At 43.0% G+C, this 12,060-nt stretch overlaps 1 protein-coding gene across 1 annotated transcript in view; it reads right to left on the reverse strand.

The window, feature by feature from the left end:
- Positions 1 to 12,060, reverse strand: part of polr3g (polymerase (RNA) III (DNA directed) polypeptide G) — a 30,694-nt gene that overhangs the window by 9,343 nt on the left and 9,291 nt on the right. The window contains exons 4-5 of the mRNA XM_078215419.1: positions 11,327 to 11,386; positions 1,494 to 1,550 (exon numbers count right to left, since the gene is read on the reverse strand). Of these exons, the coding sequence (XP_078071545.1) occupies positions 1,494 to 1,550; positions 11,327 to 11,386 (117 nt within the window). The remainder of the gene's footprint in view (positions 1 to 1,493; positions 1,551 to 11,326; positions 11,387 to 12,060) is intronic.

Raw genomic sequence — 12,060 nt, forward strand, 5'->3', positions numbered from 1 at the left:
TGGCAAGGTGGACAGTGAGGAAGGTTATCTCGGATTGCAGCGGGATCTTGATCAATTGGGCCAGTGGGCTGACGAATGGCAGATGGCGTTTTCATTTAGACAAATGCAAGGTAATGCATTTTGGTAGATTGAACCAGGGCAGGACTTACTCAGTTAATGGTAGGGCATTGGGGAGATCGAGGAGTACATGTTCATAGCTACATGTTCATAGCTCCTTGAAAGTGGAGTCACAGGTGGACAGAGTGGTGAAGAAGGCATTCGGCATGTTTGGTTTCATCGGTCAGAACATTGAATACAGGAGTTGGGACGTCTTGTTGAAGTTGTACAAGACATTGGTAAGGCCACACTTGGAATATTGTGTGCAATTCTGGTTACCCTATTATAGAAAGGATATTATTAAACTAGAAAGAGTGCAGAAAAGATTTACTAGGATGCTACCAAGACTTGATGGTTTGGCTGGGACTTTTTCCTCTGGAGCATAGGAGGCTGAAGGGTGACCTTATAGAGGTCTACAAAATAATGAGGGGCATCGACAATATCTTTTCCCAAAGGTAGGGGAGTCTAAAACTAGAGGGCATAGGTTTAAGGTGAGAGGGGAGAGATACAAAAGTGTCCAGAGGGGCAATATTTTCACACAGAGGATGGTGAGTGTCTGGAACAAGCTGCCAGAGGTATTAGTAGAGGCAGGTACAATTTTATATTTTAAAAAGTATTTAGATAGTTACATGGGTACGATGGATATAGAGGGATATGGGCCAAATGCGGGCAATTGGGATTAGTTTAGGAGTTTTTTTTAAAATGGGCGGTAGGACAAGTTGAGCCGAAGGGCCTGTTTCCATGCTGTAAACCTCTATGACTCTATGAGCATGGATGAAATTAAAACCTAACGGTCACAGGGTCCAAGAACAAGCTGCAGTTACTTGTTTTAATAATTTATGTGTTCTCAAATTATATGTTGAAGTTTTGTTTTACAAGCTGCTCAGACATGAATAGTTCTGAATTGCAGAGTTGTTGTATAAATACTGGAGATATTTTGCTGCATCAATACTTGAGCAAATTTGATTTTATTGCTTCCCATGGACAACGTCAATTTAGCACAGCCCATGATGCAATGTAGGCTGTTGAAGAAATTAACTATGATTCAAGTGTTCGTTCCTCATTCCATTGAATATGGGGCTACATCTTCCACCCAGTGTCAAGAAGTAAAAAGTTGAGATGATCTTACAATGTGATAAATAGAATCCACAATGTAAAATACTGGAAGATGCCTTTCAACAGCTGTATATCCTTCATGTTTAATACAAAACACAAAATGCATATACTGAAAGGCAACAGCACCAGCATTAACACTATTATAATACTAATAATGCTCTGCTTCCCTAACACGTACATTGGGAACAAGAGAAAACATTTGTGGAAGTTAGTTAAAGTCCTTGTCACACAAATGGAAGTTATTTTCACAAACCAAATGTCACGTTACAAATCATGCTTACTTGGTTTTTTAAACTTTTTGATCCTCGGCTTTAGCTCCCGTGGAAGTCTTCTCCAATCTAAACATTAAAGTTACATCATTAACATGCAGGACACTAGAATCCACAGTATTTTTAAGTTATGCAAGAAATCACAGTAAAAGAGTTATTCAAAGTTGAAAGAACAGATCAGTGGGAAAGAAATTAAGCAGATTGAGTTTAAACTAAATATGTGAGATTGTATGAGGCAAGATGTTCCACATTTCAAAACAGCATCTCCAATATAAAATAGTGCAAAGGCAACTTTCCAGGCTTCCTTTCAGAAAAGGAAGTCTGATATGTGATCAGAGGAATTAACAACTTATTATTTTTCAAAGTTACATAACCTATACCTTAAAGTATTCAGAGTAAAGTGTCCATCCATTCATAGTTATAAAGGAAGAAAATCTAGGCCTTTACAACCTCAAAACACAATAGGGTGTTAATCCATCTGAGAAAACATAATGGAGGTCCTCTCTCTCGAATGTGCTTAATTGCATTTTTTTATTCCCACACTCTTCAATCAGATGGATTAAGAAGACAGGGTCCAATGCAAACACTCAACTAATGCAGAGCTGAGCAATAGCTAATCATACTGGGATCAGACCAGCATCTAATGGTTGACTTCCACCTGGTTTCTAAAGATAAAAATCACTCCAGATACAAAGTGATGTTTGACAATCTAATACATTTGCTAATGAATTTCTATACACGCATGGCTCCAGTTCCCAGACCTTCATGGTAGGGTAGTTTTAATCCTTTCTGGAAAACAAGTGCATGGTTTAAATTTGTATTTGCAGCCCCTTTAAATCCACAAAGCTTCAATTTTTTTCTTCCAATCCATGCTCGCCCTTAGAAAGACTTGAGCCTGAATTTTTTGCCTGTCGGGTGCGTGCACTTGGTGGACTTGGAAACAGGCCTGAAACATGTTATTGGCCGTGATCAGTGCCGGAATGCAATTTCACACTGGCTGACTAATTAACGGCCGTCCGGTGCAAAACGCACGCTGTGAAAGGCTGAGCGCTGCCAGAGAGAGCGGGAAGAGGTTGATCACCAAGAAAGGGAGAATGCGGGGCTGGTGCTTCTAATGTGCTTCCTGACGGAGTTCCTGAGTTCCTTGGGAGTCACTGTGGAGCTGTCGCAGGGAGTTGCAGACCTGTGAAAAATAAATATTGCTCTGCCATGAGTGTCTGGACAGCACAGACCTCAGTCCCCAGACACATCTGTCAATTGTATTGCAGCCCTGACAGTTCATCCCTCCCTGGATCGAGGGTGAAGCTAAAATGTAAAGGCCGCCTGTCAGCCGTAAAAGCAGATGGCCATGTAAAATTGCATCCAATTGGCTCATTAATGGGCTAAATTGCCTTCTTGCTTGTCGGTGGACGCATTTCCAACTCTGGCGTGTGCCCGCCGACTGAAATATCACACATTTGCGTGATGACATCGGGACACGCGCTCGATCTCTTCTCCCGTGGTTTCATGTGCTTTCAAGTCGAGTCCATGCCTGCTCATTGATGTAAAACATCTGGCCTTTATTTTCATCAAGACAGTAGCAGGCTATTCAGCCCAACTGGCACATGCCAGTGTTTTGCTCCATACAAGCTTTTTCCCAACCTTCTTCATCTAACCCCAATAGCATATCTTTCCATTCCTTTACCCCTTACGTGCTTATCTACCCTTAAATGTATCGATGATACTTGCATCAATAATTCCTTACGGTAGCAAGTTCCACTTTTTAAAAATATTGGATTCTGGTCGCCTCATTACAGGAAGGATGTGGAAAAGATTGAAAGGGTGCAGAGGAGATTTACAAGGAATGAATAGGGTTGGGAAGCATTTTCTGATCAGGGCCAGTGTGATCTCCTGGACTCGTTTCGATCGCCTCAGGGGGTCGGAGAGGAATTTCCCAGATTTCTTTTTCCCCATATTGGCCCTGGGGTTTTCACTCTGGGTTTTCGCCTCTCCCTGGAGATCACATGGTCTGGAATGGGGGGGTGGGGGTGAGTTAATAGGTTGTGATGAACAAAGCATCGTAGCTGTGAGGGACAGCTCGGTGGATAGGATATTAGGATGTAGATAGGCTGGAAAATTGGGCGGGGATCCTGGATTCAGGATTCAATCCTGGACCGGGGAGCGGCGCGGGCTTGGAGGGCCGAAGGGCCTGTTCCTGTGCTGTATTGTTCTTTGTTCTTTGATGTTGCCTGGATTGAGTGGCATGCCTTATGAGGATAGGCTGAGGGAGCTCGGGCTTTTCTCCTTGGAGAGACGTAGGATGAGAGGAGACCTAATAGAGGTGTATAAGATGTTGAGAGGCCTAGATCGGGTGGACTCTCAGAGGCTTTTTCCCAGGGTGGAAATGTCTGCTACGAGAGGACACAGGTTTAGGGTGCTGGGGGGTAGGTACAGGGGAGATGTTAGGGGTAAGTTTTTCACAGAGGGTGGTGGGCGAGTGGAATCAGCTGCCGTCAGTGGTGGTGGAGGCGAACTCAATAGGGTCTTTTAAGAGACTCCTGGATGAGTACATGGAGCGTAATAGGATGGAGGGTTATAGGTAGGTCTAGAAGGTAGGGATGTGTTCGGCACAACTTGTGGGCCAAAGGGCCTGTTTGTGCTGTAGTTTTTCTATGTTTCTATGTTTCAATCCATCCGGACCAGGTGTTTTATCCTGACCAAGATCCATCCTGCCTTAAATGTCTTTACATCCTTTTTGATCTGTTCTTCTAATGCCCATTAATTCCCCTGGTAAATACTGAGGCAAATAAACTATTTAGGAGTCATGTACAAACTATCAAATCACACTCTGGCAAATATATATAGAACAGGTGCCTTGATAAAATTTGAAAGAAGCTACCATTCTAGTAGTTACGTATCTTGCAGCCTAAGCTGCTTCTCTCCTGCTACGTTTGTTTAAAATCGTTACAGCACAGGCCACTCGATCCATCATGCCTGTGCCTGCTTTCCTAAAGGGCAATTCATGTACTGGCACTCACCCACCCTTAGCCCACATCTCTACACATTCCACCTTTTCAGATATTTAGAAAATGTAGAAAAGATTACAGCACTCAGCCTATCATATACTGGTCAAACGATTGGCATGAGAGAGATGGGTTCAAATTTATGGAACATACACCAGTAATGGGGGAAGGAGGGAGCTGTTCTGTTGGGGCGGGGCTCCACCTGCATCACATTGGGACCAAAATCCTAGCGAATTGCATAACCAGGGCTGTAGATAGGGCTTCAAACTGAATATTGGGGGGGGGCGGGGGGGGGGGGGTGGCAGTTGCATGGAAAATTAAAAAATCAAAGTTAAAAGAGAAGGTAGGTGTGCAGGTTACTGATGAGGGACAGAAGATGCAAACATCATATTACACCAATGAATCATGCAAGAGTAGGGAAAACTGAAATAGAACAAACTTAAAGGCTTTGTATCTGAATACACAAAACATTCAGAATAAAATGAATCAGTTAACAGCACAAATAGAGACAAATGGGTATGATTTGGTGGCAATTACTGAGACATGGTTGGAGGGAAACCAGGTTTGGGAATTGAAAATCCAAGGGTGCTCAGTATTTTGGAAGGAAAGGCAGAAAGGAAAAGGAGTTGGTTTAGCTTTGCTCATGAAGGAAGAGATCAGTGCTGTAATGAAAAGTGACACAGGCGCTGGAAATCAAGACATTGAATAAATCTAGGTGGAAATAAGGAATGGCAAGGGAAAGAAGTCCCTGGTGGGAGTAATATATAGTTCTCCAAACGAACAGTTTCGCAGTGGGGCACAGTATAAATGATGAAATATTGAGGCCTCATAAAAAAGGTAAGACAATACTCGTGGGAAACAAAGCAATGGCAGAGCAACTGAATAGTTACTTTGCATCAGTCTTCACGGTAGAAGACACCAGTGGGATGCCAGAGCTCCAGGAGAGTCAGGGGGCAGAGGTGAGTGTAGTGGCCATCACTAAGGAGAAGGTTCTGGGAAAACTGAAAGGTCTGAAGGTGGATAAATCACCTGGACCGGATGGACTACACCCCAGGGTTCTAAAAGAGATAGCTGAGGAAATTGTGGAGGCATTGGTGGTGATCTTTCAGGGATCACTGGAGGCAGGGAGGGTTCCAGAGGACTGGAAAGTAGCTAATGTAACACCACTGTTTAAGAAGGGAGGGAGGCAGCAGATGGGAAATTATAGGCTGGTTAGCCTGACTTCAGTCATTGGCAAGATTTGAGAGTCCATTATTAAAGATGAGATCGCAGATACTTGGAAGTGCATGATAAAGTAGGACTGAGTCAGCATGGCTTTGTCAAGAGGAGGTCATGTCTGACAAATCTATTAGAGTTCTTTGAGGAGGTAACAAGGAAGTTAGATCAAGGAGAACCAGTGGGTGTGATTTATTTAGATTTCCAGAAGGCCTTTGACAAGGTGTCGCATAGGTGACTGTTAAATAAATTAAGTGCCCATGGTGTTAAGGGTAAGATCCTGGCGTGGATAGAGGATTGGCTGACTGGCTGAAGGCAGAGAGTGGGGCTAAAGGGGTATTTTTCAGGATGGCAGCCAGTGACTAGTGGTGTACCTCAGCGGTCAGTGCTGGGACCACAACGTTTCACAATATACATTAATGATTTGGAGGAAGGAACTGAAGGCATTGCTGCTAAGTTTGCAGATGATACAAAGATAGGGCGGCACGGTAGCACAGTGGTTAGCACTGCTGCTTCACAGCTCCAGGGACCTGGGTTCGATTCCCGGCTTGGGTCACTGTCTGTGTGGAGTTTGCACATTTTCCTCGTGTCTGCGTGGGTTTCCTCTGGGTGCTCCGGTTTCCTCCCACAGTCCAAAGATGTGCGGGTTAGGTTGATTGGCCATGCTAAAATTGCCCCAGGGATGCGTAGATTAGAGGGATTAGCGGGTAAAATATGTAGGGATATGGGCGTAGGGCCTGGGTGGGATTATGGTCGGTGCAGACTCAATGGGCCGAATGGCCTCTTTCTGTAATGTAGGGTTTCTATGATTTCTATATGTGTAGAGGGACAGGTAGTATTGAGGAAGCAGGGGGGGCTGCAGAAAGACATGGGAGGTTAGGAGAGTGGGCAAAGAAGTGGCAGATGTAATACAATGTGGAAAAGTGTGAGGTTATGCATTTTGGAAGGATGAATGGAGGCATAGACTATTTTCTAAATGGGAAAATGCTTCAGAAATCAGAAACACAAAGAGACTTGGGAGTCATTGTTCAAGATTCTCTTAAGGTTAATGTGCAGGTTCAGTCAGCAGTTAGGAAGGCAAATGCAATGTTAGCATTCATATCGAGAGGGCTAGAATACAAGAGCAGGGATGTACTTCTGAGGCTGTATAAGGCTCTGGTCAGACCCCATTTGGAGTATTGTGAGCAGTTTTGGGCCCCATATCTACGGAAGGATGAGCTGGCCTTGGAAAGGGTCCAGAGGAGATTCACAGGAATGATCCCTGGATTGAAGAGCTTGTCGTATGAGGAACGGTTGAGGACTCTGGGTCTGTACTCATTGGAGTTTAGAAGGATATGGGGGGATCTTATTGAAACTTACAGGATACTGCGAGGCCTGGATAGAATGGACTTGGAGAGGATGTTTCCACTCGTAGGAAAAACTAGAACCAGAGGGCACAACCTCAGACTGAAGGGATGATCCTTTAAAACAGAGATGAGGAGGAATTTCTTCAGCCAGAGAGTGGTGAATCTGTGGAACTCTTTGCCGCAGGAGGCTGTGGAGGCCAGGTCATTGAGTGTCTTTAAGACAGAGATAGATAGGTTCTTGATTAATAAGGGGATCAGGGTTATGGGGAAAAGGCAGGAGAATGGGGATGAGAAAAATATCAGCCATGATTGAATAGTGGAGCAGACTCGATGGGCCGAGTGGCCTAATTCTGCTCCTATGTCTTATGGTCTTATGGGTGATTTTAATATGCAGATAGATTAGATTAATCAAATTAGCAAGGGTAGCCTTGGGGGACGAGTTCATTGAATGTATTTGGGATTGTTTCTTGGAGCAATATGTTGTGGAATCAACCAGGCAGCAGGCTATTCTTGATTTGATGTTGTATGATGAGGAGGAACTAATTAGTGATCTCACAGTTAAGGATCCTCTCGGAAAGAATGATCACAGCATGCTAGAATTTCAAATTCAGTTTGAGGGAAAGAAACTAGAGTCGCACACTAGCGTTCTGGAGTTAAATCAAGATAATCACACAGGAACGTGGACAGATTTAGCTCTAGTGGACTGGGCAGGAAGACTAAAAAAAGTCAGACGTTTGATGATGAATGGCAGACGTTGAGGAGGTACAACTAAAATATATTCCAGAGATGAAGAAAGATTGTAAGGAGGGGAAGAAACATCCATGGCTAAGCAAGAAAGTTAAAGATAACGTAAAGAGAAAAACTAAGGCATGCCACATTGCAAAGGCCACTGGCAGGCTAGAAAATGTGGAAAGTTTTAAAGATCAACAAAAGGTTACTAAAGAAAATGAGCAAAGATAAATTATGAAAGAATACTAGCACAAAATATAAAAAGATAGCAAAAGCTTCTATAAATATTTAAAAGGGAAGAGAGTACCGAGAGTGAATGTTGGACCCTTAGAGGATGAAACTGGGGGAGTCAATAGAGGGGAACACAGAAATAGCAGAGATACTAAATTAGTATTTTGCGTCAGTTTCCATGGTGGAGGACACTAGTACCACCCTAATAGTAACAGGTCCTGAAAATGTAATGGAGAGAAAAGGAACTTAAAACAATCATCATCAATAGGGAAAAAGGGATGAGCAAACTATTGGGATTGAAGGCAGACATGACGCTGGGGCCTGATGGCTTGCATCCTCGGGTCTTAAAGGAAGTGGCAGTGGATGTAGTGGATCCATTGGTTGCAATATTTCAAATTATCTGGTTATGGGAAAGGTTCCCATGGACTGGAAAAATATTAATATAACGCCCTTATTCAAAAAGAGAGGGAGGCAGAAAGCAGGAACTATATACCAGTTCGTTTAACATTTGTTAGGAAATTGTTAGAATCCATTATTAAGAAAGTAATACTTTCTTAATAATGCTACAGACTTTAGCTCCAAGGCCTCAACTATTTACAATCTATATTAATGATTTGGATGCAGGGATAGAAAGTACTATAGCCAAATTTGCAGATGACATTCAAATAGGTGTGATAGTAAGTTGCAATAAAAAAATAGGCAATTTACAAATGCAGATAGATAGGTTAGGTGAGTGGGCCAAAATTTGACAGATGAAGTTTAAGGTGGATCAGTGAGGTTATCCATTTTGGTCAGAAAAATAAAAAGGCAAATTATCTAAATGGAGAGAAATGTAGAGGGGTCTGGGTGTCTTCGTTCATGAATCACAGAAAACTAGGATGCAAGTACAGCAGATAACAAGGAAGACAAATTAAGTTTTGGCATTTATTGCAAAAGGAAGGAGTATAAAAGTAGGGAAGTGTTTCTGCAATTGTACAAGGCATTAGTGAGAGTACACCTGGAGTATTGTCCATAGTTTTGGTCCCTTTACTTGAGGAGGGATAGAAACATAGAAAACTACAGCACAAAACAGGCCCTTCGGCCCCACAAGTTGTGCCGAACACATCCCTACCTTTTAGGCCTACCTATAACCCTCCATCCTATTAAGTCCCATGTACTCATCCAGGAGTCTCTTAAAAGACCCCATTGAGTTTGCCTCCACCACCACTGACGGCAGCCGATTCCACTCGCCCACCACCCTCTGTGTGAAAAACTTCCCCCTAACATTTCCCCTGTACCTACCCCCCAGCACCTTAAACCTGTGTCCTCTCGTAGCAGCCATTTCCACCTTGGAAAAAAGCCTCTGAGATGTAGTGCATTGCAGGTGGTTCAGAGGAGGTTCACTAGATTGATTCCAGAGATGAGGGGTTTGGCTTATGAAGAGAGATTGAACAGTTTAGGCCTATACTCACTGGAGTTTAGAAGAATGAGAAGAGATTTAATTGAGGTATACAAGATGCTAAAGGGGATTGACAGATTAGAGGTAAAGAGATGTTTCCTCTTGTGGGACAATCTAGAACAAGAGGTCATTGTTTTAGGACAAGGGATAGCAGATTTAAAACAGAGGGTTGTGAGTCTGTGGAATTCACTACTCGCAGGTACAGCGGATGCCGGGGCAGTGAGTAAATTTAAGGAGACAGGCAGATTTTTAATTAGCAATGGGTTGAAAGTTTATCAGCAAAGGCAGGAAAATGGAGATGAGGCCAAGATTAGATCAGCCATGATCACGGTGAATGGTGGAGCAAGCTCGAAGGACTGAATTGCTTACTCCTGCTCCTAGTTTTTATGTTCTTATGTCTGTGCTGGTGGAAAAACAAGCCCCCAGCCTAATCCCATTTTTCAGCAGTCAGTCCATAGTCCTGAAGGTTACAAGACTTCAGCTGCATGTCCAGACACCTTTTAAATGAGCACAGTAAGAAGTCTCACAACATCAGGTTAAAGTCCAACAGGTTTATTTGGAATCACGAGCTTTCGGAGCGCTGCTTCTTTATCACTCACCCGAAGGAGCAGTGCTCCGAAAGCTCGTGATTCCAAATAAACTTGTTGGACTTGAACCTAGTGTTGTGAGACTTCTTACTGGGCCCACCCCAGTCCAACGCCGGCATCTCCACATTTTGCCTTTTAAATGAGTTTAGGGTTTCTGCTTTACTACACTCTCAGGCAGTGAGTTCCAGATCACTACCTCTCTCTAGGTTTAAAAAAAAGTGTTTCATCTTCCCTCTAATCTTTCTGCCAATCACTGTAAAATCTATGCCCCCAGGCACTGATCTCTCTGCTAATGTATATATAGGCCTTTCTATCCACTCAGTCCAGGCCCCTCACAACCTTATACATCAAATCTCCCCTCAGCCTCCTCCGTTCCCCAAGGGGAACAACCCAAACCTACCTAATCTTTCCTCACAGCTACAATTTTCCAGTCCTAACAAAATGCTCCTAAACCTCTCGTGTACTTCCCTCGTGCAAATTACATCCTTTCTGTAATGAGGTAACCAGAGTTGCACACACTACTCAAGTTGTGGCCTAACTAGTGCTTTATACAGTTCCAACATAACCTCCCTGCTCTTTTATTTGATACCTCGGCTAAAAAAGAAAACTTTTCCATAGGCCTTCATAACCACCTTATCGACCTGTCCTTCAGGGATGTGTGGACATGCACTCCCAAGATCCTTCCTTCCTCTACAGTTCGCAATATCTCCCATTTATTGTGTAATTCTCTGCCTTGTCTGACCTCCCCAAGGCATCACCTCACACTTCTCCGTGATGCCTATTTGCCACTTTCCTGCCCACTTGACCAATCCATTGATGTATTCCTGCAGTCTGCAGCTTAACTCCTCACTACCAACCACACAGACATGTTTGTGTTGTCTGCAAACTTCTTAATCATGCTCATTGGAAAAATCAGAGCTGTCATGTGTTTAGAACTAACCCATGAAAGTACTCCAAATAGTCACTATTGGTCAATTAAAATCGTAGAATCCTGCAGGAGGCCATTCAGCCCATCGAGTCTGCTCTGACCACAATCCTACCCAGGCCCTAGCCCCATAACCCCATGCATTTACCCTAGCTTGTCCCCCTGACACTAAGGGGTAATTTAGCATGGCCAATCCACCTAATTATATTTTATAGAACTTTATTAAAGATACTAAAAAGTGATATTCAATAAAGGTAAATATAGTACACACCGTTACAGATAGTCCAATAGAAATATCCAGCTAATTCAGTAAATCACTTGACAAGAGAACAGGGATATATAACATGCACTAATAAATTATTTTGTAGTTACCTGGTGTCCAATCTTTGCTGCAATCTTTCTCTTGATACTTGTGGGCATATCTTTCAACATCTAAATTAAATGAATATCTTTGAATGTAGCATTATGTGATTTAAATTTTCCAAACATGTTTCACTACAGAATTTCACAATTGAATTAATTGTAATTACACAAGTCACTTTTTTTTTTAAAAGTCTGATCAACTCTTCATCCTTCATTTCTACAATGTTGCATCCATCCATTGATATAATTTCAGCCACTTTAATGAACTAGAATGGTACTCAAAGTCATCCAGTTCTGCCATGTAAAATGACCAGTTTCTGTTACAGTACTTGCTTCAGCTGCCACCTGGTGGCTAATCCAAAGAGTGCAGGATAAAACAACAGAACCTGATCCAACGAATGAAGCGCAAACCTTGCTTTCAACCCAATGTGAAGAACAATATTAAACTTACCCTTGAGTTCTTTTTCATGAACATCCTGACCTGATGTCTTTCATTTAGAACCAAAGATAAGGCTACCACCCCCTTTTTCTTTCATACGTGAGACATGGACATCGCTCGCTGGCTGGCCAGCATTTATTGCCTATCCCTAGTTGCCCTGGAGGTGGTGGTGGTAAGCTGCCTTCTTGAAACACTGCAGTCCACATTGCAGGATGGTGAGTGGCTTGGAGGGGAACTTGCAGGTGTGGTGTTCCCATGTATTTGCTGCCCTTGTCCTTCTAGATGGAAGTGGTTGTGGGTTTGG

This window comes from Mustelus asterias, chromosome 6, assembly GCF_964213995.1.
Source record: "Mustelus asterias chromosome 6, sMusAst1.hap1.1, whole genome shotgun sequence".
Classification (NCBI taxonomy): Eukaryota; Metazoa; Chordata; class Chondrichthyes; order Carcharhiniformes; family Triakidae; genus Mustelus; species Mustelus asterias.